The sequence below is a fragment of the Mesocricetus auratus genome, unplaced genomic scaffold (genome assembly GCF_017639785.1).
Source record: "Mesocricetus auratus isolate SY011 unplaced genomic scaffold, BCM_Maur_2.0 Super-Scaffold_100014, whole genome shotgun sequence".
In the NCBI taxonomy this organism is placed as follows: Eukaryota; Metazoa; Chordata; class Mammalia; order Rodentia; family Cricetidae; genus Mesocricetus; species Mesocricetus auratus.
The window spans coordinates 3,851,717-3,879,328 of record NW_024429197.1 but is presented as its reverse complement, the minus strand read 5'-3'; the positions used below and the strand labels follow the sequence as shown (position 1 = coordinate 3,879,328).

At 51.9% G+C, this 27,612-nt stretch overlaps 1 protein-coding gene across 1 annotated transcript; it reads left to right on the top strand.

Moving 5' to 3' along the window:
- Nucleotides 1-561: 561 nt before the first annotated feature.
- On the top strand, nt 562-27,612 carry Aldh4a1 (aldehyde dehydrogenase 4 family member A1). The gene is made up of 15 exons (XM_005081066.4): nt 562-734; nt 12,756-12,849; nt 12,941-13,033; nt 13,724-13,771; nt 14,433-14,588; nt 16,000-16,149; nt 16,237-16,311; nt 17,248-17,435; nt 19,722-19,795; nt 21,193-21,389; nt 21,595-21,642; nt 22,399-22,551; nt 23,142-23,263; nt 23,982-24,100; nt 26,192-27,612. Exons 1-15 carry the CDS (start codon nt 565-567, stop codon nt 26,302-26,304), a joined length of 1,800 nt encoding a protein of 599 aa, XP_005081123.2. The 5' UTR covers nt 562-564; the 3' UTR covers nt 26,305-27,612.

Below are 27,612 nucleotides of genomic sequence, written 5' to 3'. Positions count from 1 at the left end.
TCTGGAAGGAAGCAGGCCCTGGCAGCTGGCTTGGCCCTGCGCCAGGCTGGATGGCGGAGGGCAGATCAGGCTCTATTCAGGGTGTCAGTTCTCGGGGTGGGGGCGGGGAGCTGGCCTTATTGTGGACCCGCGGGCTCGAGCAGAGTAGTGGCACAGGTGGTCAGCCTTCCAGCAACCAAGGGTCTGGGACCCCTGCTGCACCTGTCACGGAAATCTGGTCCCCCCTGCCCCATCTACCACGGAGCACGCGCTTCGTGCGGGATCTATCATTGGCTCCTGCAACTCTCCTACCAGACCTAAGAAGTGTGCAACTTGCTGGTCCCGCTGGTTGGCTCGGAGGCTTCCACGTGTGACTGTGATTGGTCGGGGACGCTCACGCCCTCTCTTCTTGGATCATACCATAAAGAGAGGAGGAGAGGAGAAAAGAGTAACAATTTCAGGGCATTTCTGCCAGGTTCCCTTGCACCTCAGTCCACAGAGGCCGTTTTGATTGCTAAATAAGGCTGCTGCTTATTGACAGGAGGGAGTGCCCGCAGATGGACCCCGAGGCAGGTGGACCGGCTGATGCTCCTCCTCCCGCAGAGATGGTGTGCTCCTGGTTTGACTAGTCCAACCTTGCAGGGCCGACTTAGTTCTTCCCACAGCCGCACGGGAGCCTTAGACTTACCTAGCTGGATTCTCTTCCTGCCATCGCTGCGCCGAGCCATGCTTTCCCACGTGTGGAGGAGGGCAGGGTGAGTGACCTTGCTCCCGGAGCCCAGAGAGCAGCGGGCGACTCCCTCCCTGCTGGTGCTCCGGGCTGCAGCCACCCTCGCACGGGTCGTCATGGCTCGAGGGTCTCGTCCTGCAGAGCCACTATCCCATGGAGACCCGGCGTCCCCTTCCTAGGTCTCCCTGGATGGTCACTTTTCCTTAGCTAAGGATTTCCTCCCCCCTGCCCCGCCCCTGCTGGTCGTGTGTGGTGCCTGGACTGTGTCGCACGCCCCCTTTCTTCATCCCTCTTTCTCCTAATGCTGGATATTCCAAAGTCGTTGCTTTTCTCAGTCCCAGGACATCCCTGAGTTCACGTTCTGGAGCCTCCTGATACTGCCCGGGTCTTCTATCCCACTCCCTTTTAAGTTCAATATTGGGCTTTTGTTTTTCGGTGGGTGCCATAATGACTTTTATAACGCGTGATGCTGGGTTCTGAATGGCTTATGGCTTTTTTTGAGATTTTAATAAATTCATTAAGATAAATTCCTGCTGGGCGGTGCTGGTGCACACCTTTAGTTCCAGCACTGGGGAGACAGAGGTCAAGGCCAGCCTGGTCTACAAAGGCCAGCCTGGTCTACAGGACAACCAGGTCTACACAGAGAAACCCTGTTTTGGGGGTGGGCGTGGGGGTGTGTGTTTGGTTGGCACTTGAGGGTTCAAGGCAGGCCAGTTTGGTTTATGTAGCCAGGGCTGTCACCACTGGCACTTTTATTCAGACTTAGATACAGATTCAGTCATAGATACAGTCATTACAAGTAATGAAGAAACTGACAAGCTCCAAGGCAGAGCTGCTCTTCAAATCCAATTACACAACACTGTTTAGCTGGAACCTCGGCACCCTCAGTAACATGTTCTAAGATCCTGCCCCAGTGGGGCTCACAGTCTGTTTCTGTCTGCCTTTTAGAATTACACAGCACCCACACCCCTGCTTTAGTTACTATTTGCTGGCTCTGTGGCCTGTGACCCACCGTGTCTTCCTCTACTGAGTTGTGACCTTTCTGAGTTAATCAGTGACCCTTTCCTGCCCCCTGTGGGACAGCATGGGCGCGTTTCAGCTCTTCTGTGTGCCTTGGTGGGGAACTGGCAGGAAGAGGAGATGGGATGGAATGTATTCCTCTTTCAAACTGAGACTCCCGGTCCTTCAACCTCTTCTGCACTGAGGCCACAGGCACAGAGACCTTCTGATCGCTCGTAGAAAGCAGTCTGTGTTAGGAAATAGTTCCGAATTGCAGTATCATTTGGCAATCTAACAAGTGTGATGGACCCCATGCTGAGCCTAGGAGCTTGTTCTGTTCCTGCTTGCAACTGGGGACCTCTCTGCCTGTTGGGGCAGATGTAACTGGGGTTACAGTTGGTCTAGGTCCAGATGCCCGTTCTTCGGTGTGCCGCCTCCTGAGCTGGTGGGAAGAGGACTTTGCAACCAGTTCTCCAGGCTCCGGCTGCCTGCTTTTTGTAATGCGGCTGGCCTGGCAGGATGCCCAGGTATGTCTCTCAATGTCTGCAGCATTCTTCGTTCTTCTTTGGGGCAGGTCCTGCTCTGCCCTGCAGAAATGCTTAGACCTGTGTTCTAGTGCCAGTGGCTTCTTCAGTCGTGACAATCTTCAGGTGTCTTCTGGTTATCACCAGTTGAGAGGCATGATCATAGGACAGCTGTGGTTGTTTGGTCCTTCCCCCCTCTCCCTCCCCCTCCCCCTCCCCTCCCCCTCCCCCTCTCCCCTCCCCCTCCCTCCCTCCCCCTCCCCCTCCCTCCCCCTCTCCCCCCTCCCTTCCTCCCCCTCCCTTCCTCCCTTTCTTCTTTTTTTTTGGTTTTTCTGAGAGAGTGTTTCTCTGTGTAACAGCACTGGCTGTCCTGGACTTGCCATGTAGACCAAGCTGGCCTTGAACTCACAGAGATCTGTCAGCCTCTTCCTCCTGAGGGCTGGGATTAAAGGTGTGCACCACTACATCCGGCCTTCTCTTTTTCTAGTTTTTGTCATCTTGTGGTTTTTTTGTTTTGTTTTTGTTTGTTTGTTTTTGTTTTTTGTTTTTTTTTGAGACAGGGTTTCTCTGTATTGTTTTGGAGCTGTCCTGGAACTCAATCTGTAGACACTCTGTAGACCAGGCTGGCCTTGAACTCACAGAGACCCACCTGCCTCTGCCTCCTGAGTGCTGGGATTAAAGATGTGTGTCACCAATGTTCGGCTCATCTTGTGTTCTTTTTTTTTTTTTTTTTTTTTTTTTGGTTTTTCGAGACAGGGTTTCTCTGTGGCTTTGGAGGCTGTCCTGGAACTCGCTTGGTAGTCCAGGCTGTCTCGAACTCACAGAGATCCACCTGCCTCTGCCTCCCGAGTACTGGGATTAAAGGCGTGCGCCACCAACTCCTGGCTTCATCTTGTGTTCTTAATGGATTTGTGAACTCACATCTGATCCCTGGTTCTATTGCCAAGGTTATGTGAATGTAAATATTTTAAATCTGAAGAGATGTGAAATCCGAAAGACCGGTGATCCCAAGCGTTGTGGGTAAAAGCTGTCGTCCCTTGGCCTGGATGTCCCCAGGGCGGGGAGCTGTGACTGACATTGAGTAAATGAGTGAACTTGTCAGTGAGCCCCGTACTTGCTTGTAGACATTTTGTCATCAGATCACCGTGTGGCCTAGGAGGAGGGTTGGTGACAGTGGCTTTCATTTGTCTTTTTTTCCCTTTTATTTGAGATGGTCACTCACGTAGCCCAGGCTGGCCTTGAACTTGCTATGTATCAGAGGGCGACTTTGATCTTGTGATCCTTCAGAAAGCTTTCTCATCTCAGATGCTGGGCTCAAGTGTACACTATAACGATATTCGATGCTATATATGGAAAACAATATATTTATTTACCAGAGAGAGAGAGAAAGTGTGTGTGTCGCACAGACCAGGAGTTAGAAGCGTGGCTGGCTTCCAGGAGAAAAAGGGAGGTTCTTTCTTCTTTCACTTCCTTTTATATCTCCCAGTGTCAGTTTACATGTCTCCGCCCTCATGGGTGGATAGCTTTGTGGGGTTCACTCCTACAATTCCCCTTTTAGTCTAAGTAGAAGATTAAAATTTGATACAAACTCAAACATATACAACATATATACATAGAGGGTGATAATTAAGTTATAATCTACTTATCCTAAGCTAAACATATCCATTCCACCTAAATTCTAAACTTATCTGAAAAGGATGCCTAACTCTGAACACCTCCTTCCAATCCCAACCCTAAAACAATTGTAAATTAACAATGACAGCTGTAAACTATCCTCTAATATCAATAGTAGGGAGAAGGGACGTGAAATTCTCAAATTTACTTCCTGCTGAAGTGGGACGATGACAATCATGTGGACCCATGGGAAGAAATTGTTAGAGTAACAAGAGTCTTAAGTAGGTCAATTAGTCTCTGTTTTGTAGGAGAGGCTTGACTGAAGTTCTGGATTAGATTTCTGATTTTGATTGAAGCTCTTGTCTGAAGCTCTGCTCAGATTGTAGAAGATGCACTGTATCAGTTCCTTGGCCTGACGATGTGTCAAGTGATGTAGTTCAAAGCTGGTTTCAGGATGGTGCCTTTCAGGTGGGGTCGATGATGTGGGGCAGTTTAGATGTATCCAGTTGAATCAGGCAGAGTCGGGGGAAGTTAATCCACATTCTCTTTCTGAAGCAGTTGAAGATCGTTGTCAAGAAATCCCCTTTTCTCTGGAAAACTGATATATTAATGTTAGCACAGAAATTTTTAACTTTTATGTGTATGAATACTGGGAAAGGCAACCCTAAGGAAGATAATACACATGAAGGAGATTAGAGTTTTAGAAAAGAATCAAATATACACAGATGACAGTCCATATATATATATATTTTGTTGTTGTTGTTTCTGTCTTATATCAATGGCTCTTTGATATAATACAGAAAGTCTGAATTGCATTTTAACAATATGCTTGGGTTTAAAGCAGGAGAGCCAATCCAACTCCAAAGCCAGCATTAATTAGATGAATTGGGACTCAGGCATATTAAGAAGTGGAAGAAATAGAAATTACAATAACAAAATAGAGAGATGTAGACATTGATAACACATCACATTATTGCATGTTTGGTGGTCCTCTGAGTAGCTATCCTTTCTTCTTTAGGTATCCATATACCTAGGATTTTTCACTGTTCAGAACTAATTGTCCTGTAAAGACATAAATAGACTACTTCTCTTTCCTTTAATGAGGTGGCGTGTTCCCAACCTCACCCAGCACTCTGCCTCAGTGTCGTCATCTGCACAAGAGGGCTGATCCTGCTAACAGCCATGTCACAGGCAATGACAAGGGTCAGAGCGTGCAGGTGTGGTGCTGGACATGCCCTTTGCACATACTGTGGGGGACTGTAGGTGGGTTTTTTTTTTTTTTTATTTTGTCAGGACTGCCAGTCAGCTCTGTCCAGCCAGCCAGCTCCCAAATAACCACACAGAGACTTATTATTAATTGGAAATGCTCGGCTGATAGCTTAGGCTTGTTACTAACTAGGCTTTACAACTTAAATTAACCCGTATTTCTTATCTATGCTCTACAGAGTGGCAGTGCTTTTTTCAGCATGGCATGTTCATGCTTCCTCTGCATCTGGCTGGTGGCCCCCTTTTCTTCTTCCCAGCATTCTTTTTTTTTTTTGTCTGCATGTCCCACCTACCCTCTACCTGCCTAGCTATTGGCCACTTAGCCCTTTATTAAGCCTGTGAGGACAACAGATATTCACAGTGTACAAAAAAATAGTTCCACAGCAGAGGACTAGATGGAACCTGAGGTCCTTGTAATCCTTCTGACATGGTTCAGATTGGATGGCACTGGCACCCAAAAACACTGTGTGTCTGGCACTTAGTAGGTGTTGAGCTGTTGCTGTCAGAATGGCCCAGAACAGAGTTGTTGGGGGAAGTCCTGTGCATTTGTCAATAAAGTACTGTTGAGCCTATAGGGAACCAAGATAGGAGGGACTAGGAGTCCAGGAGAACTCTGGGAAGGAGAAACACAAGAGAGTCAACATGTAACGCCATGGGGGTAGGAAGCCCAGAACTATTCTCCGGTAAGAAACATACTTAGATTAACAATTATGGGGTAATTACTTAAGTCAGAGCTAGCCAGTAAGAAACAAGCAAGGCCAACAGCTTCATAATTAATACAGCGTCTTGTGTGTTTATTTGGGGACTACAAAGCAGCAGAGCCCAGGCGGCTGGCGGGTGATAAACCAAAGCGGCTAGCAAGATAAAGCTTCTCTTAACACAGAGTACCGAATGCATCCTGGCCCCACCTCTCAGCAATTCTGTGGCCCTGGGCAGGTGGCTTGGCTTCTCTGTTGTCGTATGGAAAATAGCAGTAGCTGACTGAAAGGGTTGTCTTATCTTTGGGGATTTTTTTTTCTTGCAGTACAGGGATCTTGTATTTGTAAGGCAAGTGCTTTACCACGGGGTTGAATGTCCATCCCCCTTTTAACCTTTATTTTGAGACAGAGTCTTGCTAAATTGCCCAGGCTGGCTTTGAACTTGCAATCCTCCTCCCCCAGCCTCAGAGTAAGTAACTGGGATCATAGTTAGCTTCATCACTAGGTCTCGCCTTGAGGGTTGAATGAGTTCACGATGCTGAGTGGTTTGACATGTGCCCAGTGACCAGGATTGCTGCAGTATGGTGACCCATGATGGAAATAACAAGGATAGCAGGACAGCAAGCGAGTCCTCCAGGCTAAGTGTGGTGGTGCCACCACACCTTTGATCCCTGCACTTAGGAGGCAGAGGCAGGCAGATCTCTGTGAGTTCAAGGTCAGCCTGGTCTACATAGTACATAGTGAGGGTTGAGTGTCAGTGCTAGGGATGTCCAGCCGAAGAGGTCTCCTTCTCCAGAGGGGAAGTGAGTGGTTCTGACATAGTGTGTGGTCAGGCGATTGACGTGTCACCCAGCCTTCGTCACTGAGATGTTCTTTGACCACAGATTGCCTCTCTTGAGTGAGAAGAACTGTAAATTAAGCTGGGCTTGGTGGTACATGGCTTTAATCCCGGCATTCAGGAGGCAGAGGCAGGTAGACCTCTAAGTTCAAGGCCAGCCTGGTCTACAGAGTGAGTTCTAGGACCAAAAAAGCCATAAGTGTGCTCAGTTACAAAAGAGGTGAGAGTAAATGGTTTACTCTTCCATAAAAAGAGGCCACAGTGCAACCTACTGCATTTGGAGGGTGAATTAAATGAGATGGTACTTGTCCCTGCAACGGTTAGCTTTAGTTGTCAACTTGATGCCACCTGAAAACACCTGGGAAGAAGAGGGTCTTAGTGAGAGATTGTCTACTTTTGGTTGGCCTGGAGGAGGAATGTCTTCATTAAGTTAATTGTGAAAAGGCCAGCCCAGTGTGGGCGGCGCCATTTCCTAGGCAGGAGCTCCCGAGCTGAGCATGGGCCATTGAGCATGTATCGTTCCCTCTGCTCCTGACTATGGATTTTATGTGACCAGCTGTCTCGAGCACCTGCCTCTGGCTTCCCCACAGTGACAGACCTGGATTGTGAGCTAGCATAAAAACCCTTTTCCCCTAAGTTGCTTTTTATCGTAGCAATAGAAATGACACAAGAACAAAATCTGTAGCTCACTCAGCTCAGTGTTCGTCACCCTGAGAGCTCAGGGGGCGATGTGTACTGTCTCAGGGAGCATCAGGGTAAAGTGGCTCATGTAGCCTGCCCCACCCTGGGCCTGTACTTTCTCCTCCCCGGGAGCCTCCAGTGCTACCCTAATGACACCTAATTGAGTGATAAGGGGATTGGCCTTATCAGGCCCCAGATTACAGCTGGAAAACAGGAGGCCAAAGGAAGCTTCTTTTGCTTTCTTCTTGACCTGGTATTAGCTGGCAGGAGTACAGGCCAAGTTCAGCCCCACAGGTCTGGTACTTTCCAGGTTTTTCTCTGGTGGTGTTTTTTCTGGGCTGGAACTCTCAGGACACAGCCTGCTTGAGGAACTTGTTGCCCGCTTCAAGAGCAAGATGCTCAGGCTTCATCTCCAACCTTTGCTTGGTTTGGAGATAACGGGGAGGAGCCCCCTTCAGACTGAGGGCTCCTTCTGTGAGGGGCTGCCAAGTGTAGTGGGGAGGTCTGAGGAGAGGGCGGCCAGCTGTGTCCTGCAGGGAATGCGGTGGCGGGGAACGAACCTGAGGGCTCCTGGGGATCTGGAATCTTCGTTTTAGAAGAAGTGGTTTTAGGTTGAGGCTCCCTTGATCCAGTTTTCTCATGTTAAGATCTGGGTCTTGGGCCCACAAGCTGGCTTAGTAGGTAAAGGCATTTGCTGCCAAACCTGACAGACAGCCTGTGTTTGGTTCTCAGGATGCATGTGGTGGAAGGAGACAACTGACTCTTAGAAGTTGTTTTCTGGACTGGGCGGTGGTGGCGCATGCCTTTAATCCCAGCACTCGGGAGGCAGAGGCAGGTGGATCTCTGTAAATTCGAGACCAGCCTGGACTACCAAGCGAGTTCCAGGACAGCCTCCAAAGCCACAGAGAAACCCTGTCTCGAAAAACCAAAAAAAAAAAAAAAAAGTTGTTTTCTGATCTTCACATGTGGGTTGTGACACATTCGAAAGAAAGGAAGAAATTGAATATAGTTCTCACTGTGCCATAGAGACAGTCATGGACCTCACTCATCCAGTAGTGGTCCCGTATAATTGTCACAGAGGGCTGAGTTCATGACAGAGCCTGAGCATCTGCTCTTTGCAATGTACTGCCTAACATGCATGGAGCTCTGAGTTCCATCCTCAATGCTGTATAAACCCAGCATGGAGGTATACATCTGTAATCCCAGTCTGCATTTTGGAGGTTCAAGGTTCTTTTACATAGTGAGTTTGGAGCTAGTCTGGGCTGGGCTACACACAGTAAGACCCTGTCTCAAAATGAAATAAAATACAGTAGGGAAGTTTTCTGTCTGCAAAAGCAATGCACTGTATCACAGCATGGCAGTGTTGTGCATGTCCCGTTTACAGCATCCCCCGATTGAAAAAGGTCCCTCTTGAGTGCCTTGCATGTGTGAGTTTTCTGTATGAATGTTCTATGATGCAGCCACAATGACCAGCTTGTTTAGATGTGTAATTTCTCAGAGCAGGACCCTGGTGCTGGTGGGGCAGGATTGCGTAGCTTTGGTTATTGCACGAGCAGCCTGGAGATGGTGGAGGAGATGTGTCTGTTGAGTCAGCTCTGATGAGAGAGAGGGCTGACAGCACCTTGAACCTTGGACAGGGTGGAGCCTGTGCCCTCTTCCTCCCCATCTCGTCCCCTAAAGAGTGCTGAGTTTGCTGGCACAGACCCTTCCTGGAAATCCTGTCTCTAGGGGGAAGGGAACATGGACTCTGAAGCTTGGCTGGGGAGAACCTCTTACTGACTTGGGCCCTGGCTGCAGGTTCTGTGTGTGCGTGTGTAAGTGTCCCGGGTTGCTAGGGGAGCCTGAGTTGGGTGCAGCTCCAACCCCATACTTCCTCTCCACAGAGGGAGGATTGAGGGTGGGGTCAAGTCTGCCTCCAGGACCAGGCACCTTTGAGTCCTAGAAATGTGCAGGGAATAAACACCTGGTGTGTGAAATAACTCCGTGTTGTTGCTGTGGGGTAAGTGTGCTGACTGCATAAATGAATGAATGAGTGAGTGAATAAATGAGGGAAGAGAGTCATCCTGCCTACAAAGTCCTTAGAGATTCTTCCTAGAGCACTGGTTCTCAACATGTGGGGTGTGATCCCTTTCGTGATCCCTTTCAACAAACCTCTATCTCCAAAAATAAAATATTTACGTTATGATTCGTAACAGTAGCAAAATTGCAGTTATGAAGTAGCAATAAAAATGTTTTGTGGCTGGGGTCACCACAACATGAGGAGCTGTGTTGAAAGGTCAAGGCATTAGGAGAGTTGAGAAGCACTGTCTGTCCTAGAGGCCCTGAGTCTTGTGGAATGATCCAGCTTCATCTAAGCTAGTGGAGGGTGCCTGTTAAACTGGGGCGGAGCACTAGCCGAAAAGAGAAAGAGAGCCCGTTGCAAGAGAAGCCTGTTGTTTTTGGCATCACTTGACTCGGGCTCAACTTGATCTTTGAACTTGGTCTCTTTAGTGCCTGGAGACTTTCCAAGGCCAGAGAAAGTCCTGAGCCTTAGGTCACTGTGGGCCTCTGTCTCGGGGAAGGTAGAGGGACGGTCTGTGGGATTTCTGTTTCTGGCATCACTTTTGGGGGTGGCAGGGAAGAGAGGCCTAGTGTGGGTGGGGTAGGGGTGGGGGTACTCTCGTTTTCCTACCTGATTGTGATCCTGGTATGTGTGTGTGGGGGGGTGGGGCTTTGGAAACTCCTGGACCTGTGTAAGTCTATCCAGAGCAGTGGGTGAGGAATGACTGTCATCGCTGGAGGTTCCCTGTAGTGTTCTGGCTCTTCCACCGAGAGAGTAGATGAACTGTGCTGACCAAGAGGGATCTTGACAGACAGGAGCGCCAGGAGTGTTGTCTTTGATTTATCTGCTTCCAGAAATGGCAGTGTCCAACATGGTGGGTGGTAGGGCCAGGCCTGGAGCCTTGCTGGACTCAGCCCACGCCCAGCTAAGGAACCTCGGGGGTAGATTTTTATCATTCCACGGTCAGTCCCTAGACATTTCTGCCTCCTCTCTTCCTGTTCCCAGGACTGCAGGAGGAGGGGGCATGGTGGATTCCTTTAACTTTGCCTTCTTTTAGCTGTCCAATCTCCATAGTAACTCTAGGAGATGGGCCTCACTGTTCTGTACGGAACGCCAGGCAAACGGGAGGCAGGATTGGGTAGACTCAGAGGCAGCTCCTGTCTTACCCTACCTCCTCTTCCTTGGCCAGACAAGGGTGGGAGAAAGGGGTGTGACTTGGCCTGTGGGTGTGGCTGTGGGGAGAAGAATGGACATCCTCCCTCCTTCAGCTAGATGCTTCCCCTCCCTCCTCTTCAAGATCTTGTCCTCAACCCTATAGACCTTTCTCTGCTTTTATTTACCCAGCCTGTCAGCTCTTCCTTCCTCCTGGAATGTGGTCTCAGGGTCACACCCACCCCATATGGGTTTGTTTTCTCTCCATCAGGTGACTTCTTGACCCTCACATTCCTTTGGGTGACAAAGGGAGAGACACACGGCCCCACTGCCTCAGCCTGGCCACTGTGTCCTGCTGAGCATGGTTAGGCTGGTGGAGGCCCAGCCAACAGCGTTGCTATCGCTCTGACCCGGATAGGATGAAGCACAGAGTTCTTCGTTGTCTCAGCATAGTCCAGACCGCTGTGCGCCCTCAGAGTAGCGCCTGGGGAGGGGTGGCTCTTCTGCCCAACTGTAATACCCCTCTCATTTCCCAGCAACACCCAGCCCAGGGCACTCACCCCCCAGCTTTCTGGCTGTCCCCCCAGGTCACCCAGCCAGTCATGTGGTGGCTTTCCCAGTATCTCTCACGTGGTGCCAGCTTTGTCTGGACTCGAATTCAGGTCTCTTCGAATTTCGGGCTTCAGCCGATCATTTTTCTTATAAAAATGCCTAGATGACTTACTCCATCAGGGGTGGCTGTTTGAGCGGTGGATGAGGCCTGGCCTGGGCCCTGTGCTGTGTGAACATCACCAACATTAAGATGTCCTCTGAGGGGCTGGAGAGATGGCTCAGAGGTTAAGAGCACTAGCTGCTGGACCAGAGGTCCTGAGTTCAATTCCCAGCAACCACATGGTGGCTCACAACCATCTATAATGAGATCTGGTGTCCTCTTCTGACCTGAGGGGATATATTCAGGCAGAACACTGTATAACTAATAAATAAATCTTAAAAAAAAAAAAAGATGTCCTCTGAGCTGTCCTCATTTATAGAAGAAACTGAGGCCCTAAGGGGACATCTCATGTCTGTGAAGTGGAAGAGCCAGGCCTTTAACTCTGGAATGATGGACCCCAAGTACTGACTCTAATCCCCTTCATCTTACCCCCTGTGGGCCCCAGATGAGGAAGGAGGCAGTGTGTGTGTGTGTGTGTGTGTGTGTGTGTGTGTGTGTGTGTGTGTACATGCTCAGTGATAACTAGGCTCCCCAGGCCAGTCCTCCAAGTTCATGGTCCATATCTGATGCCCGTGTTCACCTGAATGCCAATTCTCTGCTGAGGGCATCTCCCTGGCTCACACTGACTGAGCTCTCACAGGCTACCTGTTCAGTGCTGAGAAAGCCCGTATCTGTGGGGTGAATTTCAGGGGAGAAGGGACAGTGGCCTTCAGCTTCTACAAAATTGACTTCAAGTAACCGTGTGGGTTTGGTGGCTTATTCTCATAGAAACAAACTCAGAGCAGGCAAGTCATGCAACAGGAGACACATGGCGGTAGAGTTAGGGTTCCTAAGTATTAGACACATGGCAATAGAGTTAGGGTTCCTAAGTATTAGACACATGGCAATAGAGTTAGGGTTCCTAAGTATTAGACACATGGCGGTAGAGTTAGGGTTCCTAAGTATTAGACACATGGCAATAGAGTTAGGGTTCCTAAGTATTAGACACATGGCAATAGAGTTAGGGTTCCTAAGTATTAGACACATGGCAATAGAGTTAGGGTTCCTAAGTATTAGACACATGGCAATAGAGTTAGGGTTCCTAAGTATTAGACACATGGCAATAGAGTTAGGGTTCCTAAGTATTAGACACATGGCAATAGAGTTAGGGTTCCTAAGTATTAGACACATGGCAATAGAGTTAGGGTTCCTAAGTATTAGACACATGGCAATAGAGTTAGGGTTCCTAAGTATTAGACACATGACAATAGAGTTAGGGTTCCTAAGTATTAGACACATGGCAATAGAGTTAGGGTTCCTAAGTATTAGACACATGGCAATAGAGTTAGGGTTCCTAAGTATTAGACACATGACAATAGAGTTAGGGTTCCTAAGTATTAGACCCAAAGCCAATTGTCTCCCCAGGCCCTGGATTTGCTTTGATTTCAGCTGTGGCTCAGCTCAGGACCACCTGTGGAGTCAGAGGGGCTGGCGTGATGGCTGCTGACCTGTCTGGTTTTTTTTCCCCACGCTTGTTTCCAGGCTGCGTTGGAAGCACACCTCCTCTCTGAAGGTGGCCAATGAGCCCATCTTAGCGTTCACTCAGGGCAGCCCCGAGCGGGATGCGCTCCAGAAGGTAACAGGGTGCTGGGGTGTCCCCAGGGTGTGTGGGGCATGGGGCTAAGAGAGGCAAGAAGTTCCCATCCACATTCTGTCCCTCTCCCCAGGCTCTGAGGGACCTGAAGGGCCAGACAGAAGCCATCCCCTGTGTTGTCGGGGACGAGGAGGTGTGGACGTCTAATGTGCAATACCAGCTGTCGGTAGGTCTGGCAGGGGCAGGAGCTGTGGTCTCTGCCTGTAAGGGTCATTGTCCCCTCCCAGGTCTTGAATTCCTTGAATGCCTATAACTTCTAGAACAAAGGGTCCCATGCCCAGCCCACTCCTGAGTCACATCCACAGTGAGGAGAGTGGGAAGAGTGTGTGTGTCCCTGGTGACTTCTTCCCAAGGGATGGAGAGCTGGGTTTAGCCCTGTGGAAATGAGCACGTACCTAAGGGAACCGGGAAACTTGCAGATCTCCCAGTCTGGGGGTGGGGGCAGGAGTGAAGGACTGGCCTTTTGGCCAATGAGTCTATTTAGGTGGACCGCTCCAAGAGCACTGTGTACTGGATCCAGGGTAAAAGAGCGTTTACTGCCTAGCAGGCTCACTAATTTAGATTGAGTCAGGGTGTCTCTGTGTAGCTTCGTAGACCAGGTTGGGCTTGAATTTACATAGATCTGCCTGCCTCTGCCTCCCGAGTGCTGGGATTAAAGGAAGAACTTAACTGAGGCTGGTGGGCTGCTTCTAGGCATGGAGAGCCGGGGAGGGGGAGGGAGCTGCCATGGCCATAGGTGAGTGAGCTGGGGTTCAGACATGTCTGACTGAACACAGAGGCTATGCTTCCCCTGAAAGATGAAGTGGCCTGTGGTCTTGACCTTATGAACCGTAACGCTCTCCGCCCTTTCTTCCAGCCTTATAACCACGGACACAAGGTGGCCAAGTTCTGTTATGCAGACAAGGTAAGTCCCCGGTGACCATGACTCCCCGGCTAGTTGTGGGTGTACCTCAGTACTTCTTTCTTTGACTCTGGGGAGTCTTTGGGCTGAGTCTGCAACAGATCCAGTCATGTGCGGGTTAACTCAAGCCAAACTAGCTCAGAGTGGGAATAGCACCAGACATTCCCACTGACGTGCCCACTGCTTAAAGCAGACCTGGGGAGGGCTTCTGGGGAGGGGGGTGTGGATTCTATAAGACTGTCAGAACAGTTAGACATAGAAAGCCAGGCAGAGAGTAAGAAAGAGGACCCATGGGACAGGCTGGTGGCTGGTGCCACATGGTAAGAGGGCGGTGGGGTCTGGGGTTACCTGCAGCTGGTATGTGTGTCAAGCTGTGCTTCTGATGGCAAGGCTGGAGTCCCACAGGTCCCAAGGATGGGGCACCTCCTTAGACCATGGGAGGAAGTGGGGCAGGAACTTTCTTTAGTAACAGCTGTCTAACCTTGCAGGAGCCTAAGACCTCAGAATGACAGCAGGACTGGCTATCCCTAGCAGTGTGTTCAGGGGCCTGTGGGGGGAGGGGCTCTGCTGGTCGCTAGTGTCCTGCTCGTTCCTCCTCTGTGCCTGGGGCTCTTCCTGCTGTGTAAGGCAGATGGTAACCCTTTACCTCTGTCTCTCTCTCCAGGCCTTGCTCAACAAAGCCATTGAAGCTGCCTTGGCTGCCAGGAAGGAGTGGGACCTGAAGCCCGTGGCAGACCGGGCCCAGATCTTCCTGAAGGCAGCAGACATGCTTAGCGGGCCACGAAGGGCTGAGGTCCTTGCCAAGACCATGGTGGGACAGGTGAGGACTGACAGTCCCAGTCAGACTGTCTTACTCTATTCCTGTCACTAGACATTAGTGACAGGAATAGAGTGTGCCAGGAGCTGTTGGAGACTTGGAGATGTTCCCTAGAAATGTCCCTCAGAGTCAGGGATGTAATAGAGGCAGGTGGTGCCGAGCCCATGTGTCCTGCCACGTGGGCCCGTGACCTCATCTTCATTCCCGTCCCCCTGCTCTGGGCCAAGCCTTTGTCATTTCATCAGTTGCCCTGCTAGGAGCGGCTGGCCTTGTGACATTGCTCTATGGCATTGCCGTCTACAGACGTGTCAAGCCGTATGCACAACCAGCCTGGGACACACCGGGCTCACAAACTGCGAGCTGAACCCTGCTTCCAGCCTCTCTGCAGCCCTCAGGGGGAGCTTTTAAACATCCACAAAGTTACTCCTGACCCAGGGACCACCAGGGCCGCTCTCCCGGCTTCTCATCCTATACCTGGGCCCCTCTACCCATCCTCTGTTTGGTTCCCCGGTCACTCTTGCCTTCCTTGCCAGGCTGTTCTGCCCATGATGGAGTTGGGACTCAGCAGGAGTCTCTGGGAAGCCCAGGCCTCCTCGCTCTGTCCAGTGTCCCCTGCCTAGAATGGACTCTGATCATGTAGTCCGGTTCTATCCTGTCCTCTGTGGGCTTCCTGGCATTCCAGGCCCAGAAGGGTGTTCTGCTCAGTTTGGGAGTGTTTTGTTCTTTGTCAGTTACAGTTACAGCTCAGGTAGTGACTGGTGTTAAATATATCTATTTACTGCCCCTGCAAGATATGTCTTGCTTGATCTTGGTCTTTAAGTTGTCAGAGGAGTCTCCTGAGAATTTGAGAAATGGGCTTTTCAAATGAGCAGTGCTCTGCACTGAGGAAGGAGCCAGGGAGAGGCACAGTTTGGCTTTCTCTAAGAATCCCCTTCACCGAGTTCGAGGCCAGCCTGGTCTAGAAAAAAAAAAAAAAAGAACCCCTTCACCAAGCCAACCCCCCCTTGAGTCTCACCTACTCTCCTGTCTCTGTGGTGAGAGCGCCCTCTGCTGCATGGAGGTGGGATGACAGCTCCCCACGTTTTTCTGCGTTCTTGTGATGTGAGTGACACTGTCAGGAAGATGTGTGGGCTGTCACACTGGGGTATGTTTTTATTTGGCTTGAGATCCAAAGGATTCTGGGTAGTACTCTGCAGGTCTTAGCCTTCTAGGCTCCACACACTAATGACTGCCAGGAATTATGAACCGTGTAGCTCTGCAAGATGGTCAGTGGATGCCTTTCCAGTCCCATGTGCGTTAGTCTGTCTGATGGAGGAGGCTCGGATGCCTGAGAATCGGGTCCTTTCCCTCCTCAGTCCTGGGGGCTGGCTCTGGCCTGTCTGCTGTTTTTGAACCTGGGCCACCCTCCTAACAGGGCAAGACCGTGATCCAAGCGGAGATCGATGCCGCAGCAGAGCTCATCGACTTCTTTCGGTTCAACGCCAAGTTCGCCACGGAGCTGGAGGGGGAGCAGCCCATAAGTGTGCCACCCAGCACCAACCGTGTGGTGTACCGGGGGCTGGAGGTACCGAATGCAGGCGGGGCAGGCAGTGGGCCACAGGGGGGCTGCTGGGAGCCTTGCGCTCCGCCTCACCGTTTCCCTCTTCCTCAGGGCTTCGTGGCGGCTATCTCCCCCTTCAACTTCACCGCAATCGGGGGCAACCTGGCGGGTGCACCGGCCTTAATGGTGAGGAACCGGGCACAAGGGCAGTTAGCGAGGCCCCAGATCTCAGACAAGCACAGGCCACTCAGTCATGGGAGAAGTGCAGTGGTGGCAGCAGGAGCTGTGGATAAGCTCTGGGTCCCAGCATAGCCTTGTCCATTTGTGGAAGACCCAGGCAGACCCCACGCTCAGAGGCACAGTTTCCTTCTATCTCAAACGGGAGCAATGGCTGCTCATGGTGGCGGTGACCTGGAGTGCTCACCTGTGTGGCAGCCACTGACACTGTGCTGATGATGTCATTTAACTAAAAAAGCAATGAGAGAAGTGGTTGCCCCTGTGCCACCCGAGAGGTACAGTAGGGACTTCCTTGTCACAGCCAGCAAACAATGAAACGGATAGGAATTTGTGGAGTGAAGGCGCCTGTGCCTGTGGCAGCTCCCACAGATATGGGGGATACAGGCCAATCCTCAATCGGCTGGGCAGGAGGAGGGTCGGTGTTGACCCAGCAGTCTGGACCTCAGGCAGGGCATGCACGCCCCATGTGCGTCTTATGTGCATGCACAGGGACAGCCTCTTGTATCATCACATGGGCTCTCCCGGGACCTATTATGCTGCACATGCTCTCACCCAGCACACGTGCAAAATGTCTGTAGGTACCTGCCCAGCCACACCCAGGAGTGGCCCGGAACACGAGAACAGCCCTAGCCTGGAGTGAGGGCAGGACTCAGCCCAGGCTTGCAAGGAAAGGGAGCCCAGGCTAGGGTCAGAGATGAAGCCTGGGGCCTCCGTGACAGGGTTCTCTGGAGACAGTACAGATATTACGTGAATTGGCCTAGCTGGGGGGCAGGGGGCATAGTGGTTCCAGGTAGGGGTGGCCATGCTGTCAGGTACAGTTGAACACATGGCTGATATGGTTGGTGTCCTATTGCCCTGTGAGTCGTGCTCACACCTTTTTGGCAGGGCAATGTGGTCCTGTGGAAGCCCAGTGACACTGCCATGTCGGCTAGCTATGCCGTCTACCGCATCCTCCGGGAGGCCGGCTTGCCACCCAACATAATCCAGTTTGTGCCGGCTGATGGGCCAACATTTGGGGACACAGTCACCAGCTCAGAGCACCTCTGTGGCATCAACTTCACAGGCAGTGTGCCGTAAGTCCGTGGGGGTGGGGGTGGGTGGTTTAGGGCACAGTGGTGTAGGGAAACAGTGCTGCTATCTGGGGCTGTAAATCAGAGGTCACATCCTGATATCACCGACTCTCTCTGTGTGACCAGTCTGTCTCAATCTAGTTTTATAATACCTGTCAAATGAGAGTGGGTTCCTATCTTTTTCTTTTCTTTTCATATCTCTCTCTCTCTCTCTCTCTCTCTCTCTCTCTCTCTCTCTCTCTCATTCTTTTTTTGGTTTTGGTTTTTTTCAAGACAGGGGTTTTCTGCGTAACAGTCCGACTGTTGTGGAACTCTCTTTGTAGACCAGGCTGGCTTGGAACTCACTGAGATCCACCTGCCTCTGCCTCCCAAGTGCTGGGATTGACGGTGTGCGCCACCGCCACCTGGCCATGGTTCCTGTCTGGGTTAGAGTTTGAAAGGCTGGGAAAGGAGAACACTGTGTGGACCGGAAGCACAGCCTATGGCAGATAGCAGCCATCTGCAAGAGGGCGTGCATGGGCGAGGGGGAAACGGGAGAAATTGGTCCTGCTTCTTGGAGAAGGCACCGGGTCTAAGATTTGCTAGGCAGAGGTGAGGAGGTGGGAACAGAGTTATAGGAAGGGGAAGGACACCAAGGGGACCTGCAGGCTGGTAGGCTGCAAGGCATGTCCCTTGGGGGAGGGCTGGACAGGCTGCATCAGTGACTCACTGACGCAGCAGGTGTCTTCCTACCCCTGCAGCACAGGGTTCTGTGCCACGTCTGGAAATACGTGAACAGTGAGGCCCCCACTCACCATTCCTCTCTGCTTCTCTTGGTCCCGCCTCTCAGTGGCTCCTAGGGGCCTTTTGAATCTACTAAAGTGTCTGAGCTGCATGCTGAGGGTGGCAGGAGACACAGAAAGTCCTAGGGCATGGCCTAAGCACAGTTCTGCTTTAGGCTGGGGCTGTCCATTGGACCCTGGGAGTGTGGCTTTATTGGATTCCTACTAGCCATGGCCTGACCTTGTCTAATTGACACTGTTTTATTTAAAAAAAAAAAAAGAAAATCACATTGTGTGTGCTCTGGTCCCTCTGGGCCTGCGTGTCTCATGGTACCATTAGCTGGATGTGGACAACACTTTGTAGGGCTCCAGGTCCCACCCCAGGCCCTGGGCCTGCATATCCTGGGTCTGCCCATTGCTGGCCCTCCTGATCCTTACGACTGTACTCTGTCCTAGGAACTGACTGGAGCTGCTCCAGGGCCTGCACAGGAGGTTGTGGGCTCCAGGAATTGGGATAATGACCATGGCCAGGCAGGGATGTCAGAACCTAGGGCAGAGCAGCATGGTGAGCTGCTGGCAGTCTGCAGGGCTGGGGTCTGGGTCCAAGACCTTTTGACCTTGACAGAGAGGGCATTGCTGACCAGGGTAGACCCTGTCAGGAGTACAGGCATGGGGGAAGCCGAGTCATGTTTAGGTCTTGACCGAGGAGCCTTCTGGGCATCTGGGATAGGTGACCGGGCAGCCTGGTGTCCCATTTTGCACCTGCAGCTCTTGTCATGGGGCACCTACTACAGTGGCTTCTCTGTACCCTCCCCACCTGGATCGCTGGTGTGGGTGGCAGCTTAAGAACTGCTGAGGAGGCCTTTTCCCCAGAGGCCTGCTCCTCCGTTGCTCAGGTCTCTGCCTGTTAGCAGGCGGAGTGGGCCTGGCCCTGGTTTGCCACGCTCTGGCAAGCTGCTAGGCCGAAGGTAGGAAAGTCATAAATTACCGTTAGCTACCGTGGCTGGGTGATTAGCATTTTTATTGTTTTGTGGTGTTGAGGTTGGTCACAGTGAAGCCTGGGGAGGAGGTGGTGTCTCCGGGGCGGGCAGGGCAGGGCACAGCCTGGGTTGTTGGTTTGGTCTGTCAGGCCAGGCACTGGGCCATGATGGCCCTCATAGCCACAGAGTTGGGTATTCTTTGCCAGGCACTGCAAGTGTGCCCAGCGTGATCCTACGTTCCGAACCACGCTGGAATCCATGCACATGGAAGGTTCTTGTTAGTGGGTGAGGTAAAGGGTTGAAGGTTCAGAGACATTAAGTCGTGAGTTCGACATCACACAACCCTGTGTCAGAGCCGGGATCAGCGCTTTCTGTTTCCGCATCTGGGCCTTCCATGTGCCACCCTGCTCCCTAGCCCCCATCACAGCTGCCACCACCCACTTAGTTCCTCCTGGTACTGCGATGGCCCCTCCCAACCCCAGGACTCCTTCCAGGTCTTTTAGCCCCTTCCTAGAGAGGCTTCTTGACTCTCTATTCTCTGGTTCTAGCACCTTCAAACACCTTTGGAAGCAGGTGGCTCAGAATCTGGACCGTTTCCGAACCTTCCCACGACTGGCTGGAGGTAAGCCCTGCCCCTCACATGCTTCCAGGGAACCCTCTTCCTGGGACATAATGAGAGAGCAGCGTTTTGTTAGAGTAGGGTGGCCGGGATTCTGGGAGCCAGTATTGGAGACTTCTCTACCTGCCTCTCACCCCCACTCCCAGGAGCCGCGTGTGGATACGGAGCACTTAAGCATGCCCGTGTGTGGGGCTGAGCGCTGTGTTCCTTTTAGGCTTGTGGTAGTTGTTAGCACACATGGCTTGGGGTTGCTGTGGTGGATAGCATGGTTCTGGGCAGGGAAGGAGGGAGCCTGTGTGCGTGTGTGTGTGTGTGTGTGTGTGTGTGCGTGCACGCGTGCGTGTGTGTGCATGCAGTGGGACAAGAGGAGGAAACTGACTGAGAGGGCCGCCTCTCTTTGACAGTGATGACTCCTGAGAAGCCATTCTGTGGTCACAGAAACGTGACACATGTGTGAAACACAGCCAGTGGAGCCTTCTCGGCCGTTAATACTCCATTCATGTACTGGGAGAGCATAGCCGGCTATACAATGTTTCTCAAACTCCCCGGGCCACAGAACCCCATTTTGCAAAGTCCCTGTTGACCAAGAGTTTTGTGGAACACACTTTGGGAAAGTGCTGAGCCTTAAGGGTAGTTCTGTCTGGGGCACACTCCACAGTAGAAGCTGGGGCTGGCGTTAACCTTCTAGCCCCTACTGTGTAGTGGGGCCCATGGGAAGGCCCTTCCTGAGCTTCCCGGATTGGCTGTTGAGTTTCCCAGCCCTCATGTCTGGTCCTTGCCTTTGTGAGATGAATGGTGGACTCTGCAGAGGAGGGTGTTGGTGGCCCTTCCTTCTCAGGGCCATGGTTCAACCTGAAGCCAGTGGCTTCATCACTTTGCCTCAGTTTACTCGTCTTTGAGGTAGGGGAGTTGTGTGTCCATGGGAGTGGTCCTTGAGACGAGGGGAAGACAGCCCAGGGTGCTTCCTCCAGTGCCTGGCAGGTGGTGTGTGCTTTTGGCTACTGTTACCGTTGTTGCTGAGCAGGTAAACTGAGGCTGGAAGGTGCTGTGACAGTCTGAAGGTCTTCCCAAAGGGAATAGGTGGGCTTCCGTGGGAGGTTTTAGGACCGTGGGCTCTTGGGACCTTGGCTTGCTGTGCTTCGGCCTCAATGGCACGTTGACCATCTGGTTCCCTCCTCTGTGATAGGGAGGGGTTGCATGGTTGCCCTCTGCTCCCTGCTTCCTCCCCTGGCGGCCTCACTTCTGGGTCTTGGGGGGGGGGGAATGGGCGAGGCCTGGCTCGTGACGCCCCTCGCTCCTCTCTGTTTTAGCTGCTGAGCGTGGGGCTGTGGATTGGTGTGGGTGGTGGCGTGGGCTGCATTCGGCAACCTCCATTCATGTCCACACCCCGTGCTCTGCAGAGTGCGGCGGGAAGAATTTCCATTTCGTGCACAGCTCGGCCGATGTGGACAGCGTGGTGAGCGGGACAGTGCGCTCGGCCTTCGAATATGCTGGTCAGAAGTGCTCAGCCTGCTCGCGCCTCTACGTGCCTCAGTCTCTGTGGCCACAGATCAAAGGGCGCCTGCTGGAGGAGCACAGCAGGATCAAAGTGGGCGATGTGAGTGGCGCCTCTCCTGCGCCCAGCGGGTGGCTGATGGGATTGGCTGCTGCTCTGCCCAGCTCTTTTTTGAGTGCCCCGTCCTTCCCTGGGGCTCTCTCTGCCTCTTTGAGGCTGGGTCCTTCCCCTGGGGCTCTGTGGGATGGGCTGTGGGGAAGGGATGCCCTTTGTCTCAGTGTCTCATCTCTCCCTCCCTTGTCCCCAGCCTGCAGAGGACTTTGGGACCTTCTTCTCTGCCGTGATTGATGCCAAGGTAGGGTGTGGGTATAGCACATTCTGGGGGAGGGGTGCTGGGCACAGAGAAGGGCAGGTTAGTCAGTGTGGCTTGTAACCAGACGTGTGCCTCCCTGGCCTTGAAGAGGACAGGGTCACCCACAGCCGGAAATTGTTCTTGTCTGCACACTCTTGAGCCAAATTCAGCAGACCCCTGAGGCATATATATGTGCACACACTCATGTACACACACAGGCAGGCCCACATATGTGTACTTGAGATCACAGCTCTGGAACAGTAGTGTAAATGGCCATGAAAAAACATCTCTGAAGCCACATGTACATATCATGTGCTTAAAATGTAAACACATAGCTATACACGCACCTTTCTTAATGTTTGCCTCCAAGTGTGTTTATATGTAAGGATACCTGTAGTTTTACCATACATGAGCATATGCACATACTATGTAACACATATACATAGACACCACAGATATAGCCTACATACTCACATACATACACCATATACATACCACACATACGTACCACACATATGTAATTATACACACACACTGTACATGCACTCAGACACAGACACATACTCCACACACACACATATAACACAAGCAGGTACTCTTTGTGTCCCTGCCATGGCTTAGTCTGGCCTTGCTCTCTCTCACCTCAGTGCCCCTAACCCTGCCCCCTTTCCGGAACTCAGGCCCTTTAGGCAGAGGTATTTGGGGCAAGTATGAGGGACAGCTAGCTGTCTCTGACACCCTCCTGCTCACCTGCCCTAGGCCTTTGCCCGCATCAAGAAGTGGCTGGAGCATGCGCGGTCCTCGCCCAGCCTCAGCGTCCTGGCGGGGGGCCAGTGCAACGAGTCTGTGGGTTACTACGTGGAACCGTGCATCATTGAGACCAAGGACCCGCAGGAGCCCATCATGAAGGAGGTGACCGCGGCGGGCTGTCCTGGCACAGCGGCACGCTCATTCTAAGGCTTTCTGGTTTCGTGGACGAGAGGCGTGGGGCGGGGTGGCCTGGCAGGAATGGCTCACAGCTGGTGTGATCAGACCTGGGTCTTGAGCTCCGGAGCTCAGGCCTGTCCAAGACTCTTGTCGCTGTCGGCGCTGGCCTGGCGCTCCGTTGCCACAGCTACCGCAGCCACTGTGGGATTATGGCAGCTGTGGACTCCCTGGCTCACTGTCTGGCTGTGGTGATACCTAAGATGGGGTGGTGGTGCAGGACCAGGGAGAGGGACCCCGAGGAGGAAGGTGCCTTAGCACTTGCTGTTGAGCGAGCTTCTGCTCCTCAGGGCCGTGGCTGCTTTACTTTCCAGGTGAGGGCATGGCACGAGGCTGGAAAGTTCTGGATCTTTTGCCAAATGGTCAGGAAGCTAGGCACGCTGAGACCAGAGGGAACCTGGAAGAAACCGTCCATCTCTGCCCGTGCTCTGGGCTGCTGTGTGATCTGAGGGCTGGGATGGTGGAGAGGATGGCCAGATGGAGACACTGGAGGGACTAACCTCTTCTCTGTCTCCCAGGAGATCTTCGGTCCTGTGCTGACAGTGTATGTGTACCCTGATGACAAGTACAGAGAGACTCTGCAGCTAGTCGACAGCACTACCAGCTATGGCCTCACGGGGGCAGTGTTCGCTCAGGATAAGTGAGTGGCTTCGGCCCTGATAGCAGAGCTGGTGTGCTGTCTCCACCAGCTCAATACCCGCCTCCTAGGCACAGCTCCTGCTAACCCCGCCTCTGCTTTCCCTCTCCACTCTCCTCCAGTCCCCTCAGTTTAGACCTACACAGGACACACAGCAGGCTGGCTTGTTAGGACCAGATATCTGGAGCCCCTGGTGACCGCTGTCTGAATGTAAAGGGACGTCCTGTAGGGGCCCCACTGAGCTAGGCGACCATCCTGTCCCATGCTGTGCAGTCTTGCTGCAGTGGAGGCTGATCTAATCTGGGTCCTGCCACCCTAACCTCGACTCTTTGCATTTTTCTTCTTCCTTGATTCTGTAAGCCACCGTGTCTGCCTCAGAGAGGAGTGTTGGGATTGAAACCCAGGAGAAAGCATGGGGTCTAGGTGTTAACTAAGATTCCGTGAAATGGCTGGATTGGGCTGGGACCCCACCCCCCTTTGCCCCCACAGCTGTGGCTTGACCCCCTGTGCTCTCCACCCAGGCCTCCCGGTGGCCCCAGGAAGTGGGTGAGCTAATCCCCTTCTCAGGGGAGGAGCTGAGCCTTGGAGACTAACTTGCCCAGGTCCCACTTTAGCGGCTGGCCAGTGTCCTATTCCTAACATGGCTGTCTGCTTAGCTGGGAAGCCGGTGCGGGCTGCTTGAGGGGCTGGCAACCCTTTTGATCACTGTGCTGTCTCCCAGGGCAATTGTCCAGGAGGCCACGAGGATGCTGAGGAATGCTGCTGGCAACTTCTACATCAACGACAAGTCTACTGGGTCTGTGGTGGGCCAGCAGCCCTTCGGGGGTGCCCGGGCCTCAGGTGAGTAGGAGGCCATAGGTCATTGCCTCAATCAAGGCTGTGAATAGGAGCAGAAGAGCCCACCTTGGGGGACGGTGTATGATTGTTCAAATACAGAGTCCCTTCAGGAGCTTCTGAAGCTAGGGGGTTCTTGTATTGTACAGGGGAAGAAACTGAGACATGGGGGAGGGCTGTGAATGCTAGTTTCCATGCCCACACTTTTCCCACCAGGCTCAAGATCACCTGAGTCCCTTGCTCTCTAGGTCATTGATGGAGAAGCAGCTCTGCACGGGCAACAGAATTGCCAGGAGCTAGTACCTCCTAGTGCCAGCCAGGGCCAGACACATGTCAGTGGGGAATGTGATGTTTCTACCCATGTAAACAGCATGTAGCATTTAAGGGAGACTGTCTTTTCTAATACCTGTCTTTGTGTATGCGAGAGAGAGAGAGAGAGAGAGAGTAAAAACATCCCAAGGCATTTTTTCTAGGTCTTTGAAATACATGGCATAATTGTTACCCATATTTACCGTAGGTGCAGAATGCTGTACCCCAGGATTTGTTCCTGACCTAACTCAGTATCCCCTAAATTCCCAGCTTCTAGTAACATCCTCATTGCTAGTTTCTGTGAGATCAGCTCTTTCAGGTTCCACGAGAGCGAGAACACACCATTCTCATCTGGCTTATTTAATGCAGCATAATGGTTACTAGTTCCCTTTTTGTGACTGAATAACGTTCCACAATGTGTAGGTACCACATTTTTCTCAACCACCCATCTGTCAATGGGTCCTTTGGTTGTTCCCTTTTCCTGGCAGCTGTGAATAGAGAAGAAATGGATGTTGGTGCAGAGATAGATGTCTCTTCAACATGCTGCTTTAATTTCCTTTCTTTGCTAAATGCCCGGCAGGAGTGGGGGGGGGGTGAATTCACAGGGTTTCTCTATATGGTCCTGGCTGTCTTGAAACTAGCTCTGTAGACCAGGCTGGAGATCTTTATTTGCTGTGTCTTTTTTTTTTTTTTTTTTTTGCTTTTTTCGAGACAGGGTTTCTCTGTATTGTTTTGGAGGCTGTCCTGGAACTCGCTCTGTAGACCAGGCTGGCCTCGAACTCACAGAGATCTGCCTGCCTCTGCCTCACGAGTGCTGGGATTAAAGGTGTGCGCCACCAACACCCAGCTGATACTCCTGTATCTTTGAGATTCATTTATATCTTCTTCCTCAGGATAAAATGTTTTTTTGCAAACCACATATAATTGGGTCTTTTTTATTTGTCTACTTAAAAATAAGTAAACTTTTTTGGCTGGGTAGATGGCACATGCCTTTAATGCCAGCTCTTGGAAGGTAAAGGTAGGTGGATCTATGTGAGTTCAAGGCTATCCTGGTATATATAGAGAGTTTCAAGCCAGCCAAGGCTGCATAGTGAGATCCTGTCTCAAAAAATTTTGGCTTGAAATGTGCTGTGTAGACCAAGATGGTCTTGAACTCACAAAGATCCACCTGCCTCTGCCCCCCCAAGTACTGGGAGTAAAGATGTGCCCCATCACACCTAGTCCAGCATATTTTTTAAAAATAACTAAAAAAGATTGTGTGTGTGTCTGTGTAACAGGCCACATGTGTGTAGGTACGTAGAGAATCCAGGTGATGGTGTTGGAACCCCAGGATCTGGAGTTCTTGGAGGTTGTGAACTGCCTTGTGTAGGTGCTGACAGCTGAACCCTGGTCCTCTAGAAGACCAGGAAGAGCTCTCTATCCAGCCTGGGTCTTTTTTTAAAATACATTCACTCACTATGACTTTCAATTGCAGAATTTAAACCCATTTACATTTATGCCCAAGTGACTCACTCAAGTATTGGGCTTCACTTTGTGTCTGGGACTGTCGCTCTGTCCTTCATTTCTAACGAGCAGCTTGGCTGGGCAGTGTTGTTTTTCGGTTGGTGTTTTGTCTCTTTGGTACTGTGAGCCTCAGCTGCTCACCTGCCCTCTGGCTGTGCTCAGCAAGCCCTGAGGCTATGAATCTGTTTGGCTTCCACTCCACCACTGCCCCACCCTGCCCCATTGACTCTGCCAGCCCCCAGCCCCCAACCTGCCAAGAACCATCGTGCGTCCTCTTTTCCACAGGAACCAATGACAAACCAGGAGGCCCTCACTACATCCTGCGCTGGACATCACCCCAGGTCGTCAAGGAAACGCATCAGCCTCTGGGGGACTGGCGTTACTCCTACATGCAGTGAGCTCTGTGCCACCCACCTGTCTGTTCATCCAGACGACTGACATCTCTGCACTGACCCCTGGCTCCCCACCAGCTCTTCCTGGACTCCTTACAGCTTGAGCTTGACCCTGTCCTGGCCATTGGGCTGTATCCTGACCCCTCCTCATTTGGTGTCAGGTACCCAAGCTTTGGCTTTGGGTCATACTGGGAAGGAAGAGCCAAATTCACCCAGAAATCTCATCTGCTCCGGAACACCCTAGGGCTTTACGCTCCTCATCCCAGGCCCGGCGGCTTAGAGATTCTCAGAACCGAGAGAGACACTCGGGACCCTCTGGGGAAAGGAGACAGCTCTGGTGCCCTGTAGCCTCACCACTCAGACTCCTGATCTTGGCCTTGACCCTCCCCATATCCAGTGAGATAGGACCTCAGTCCGGCTACAGGGGTCCTGGCTGGCTTTGCCCCTTGGCCTGCTAGATCCTCCTGCAGGCACTGGTGCCCAGCCATATGCCTTAGACCCATGTGCCTTCCTCTAGGATGCCCGGGTGTCTCTGAGCCTTCATCTCTCCTTGCCATCTGCTGGGAGCGGCCAGTGGTGGTCGTCTGGGAAACCTGGAGGTGGCCCTCCATTTCCTACTCTTGGTCAGAGTAGCCAGCTCAGTGGCGGCCAGCGTTGACTTCCTACTTGGGTCCTGGATGATAAGAGTGTTGTTTTCAGTGGCTTGAGAGTGTGCGGAGTTCCCCTTCAAGGACATTTGTCAGGGGTCCACATAGAGCTGGTGTGGCTGTCACCAAGGGCCACCCTAAGGTCACCACTGTCCACACTCAGGGGCAAGCCAGCCCTGAGCTCTGCTTCCTTTCAGGGTCTATATTGTCTCCCAGGGAGCAGGGCTGAGCTGCGAGTGTCTCAGCGATGCTGGTTCTAAATGGTGAGGGGGGTGGGGCACACCTACTGCCACCCAAGAAAATGCCCACTACCAAATGGAGGGAGGTGAGGCGGTGGCTAGCTGCTCTTTCCAAATCTAATGTATTTCCAGTGTCTTGTCATATGGTGCAGTTCCATGCCTTGGTGGAATGAGGGGGCTCTGAGGCTGGGGAGTCCCTGATGTCTCTGAAGCCCGAGGATCAAATGAGCTAGTCCATGTGGATTCCAGACAGCATTAAGACAAGTAATCAGAAATGTCACCTGTTTACCCATTGTTATACCAACCATCACTGTGTCAATTTTGCTGGGCCATAGTGTCCAGAGACCTGGTCAACCATTGTGGAAGTTTCTGTGAAGATGTCTTTTGGATGAGAGTAAGACTTAAATAAGTGGACTTTTACATTTTTA

Excerpts from the sequence above, each read along its gene's own strand:
- Aldh4a1 (XM_005081066.4), top strand. The coding sequence starts at position 565 with ATGCTCCTCCTCCCGCAGAGATGGTGTGCTCCTGGTTTGACTAGTCCA. Across the intron at positions 14,589-15,999 it reads CCAAGACCATGGTGGGACAG|GGCAAGACCGTGATCCAAGC; the intron begins GTGAGGACTGAC and ends CCCTCCTAACAG. Across the intron at positions 23,264-23,981 it reads GCAGTGTTCGCTCAGGATAA|GGCAATTGTCCAGGAGGCCA; the intron begins GTGAGTGGCTTC and ends GCTGTCTCCCAG.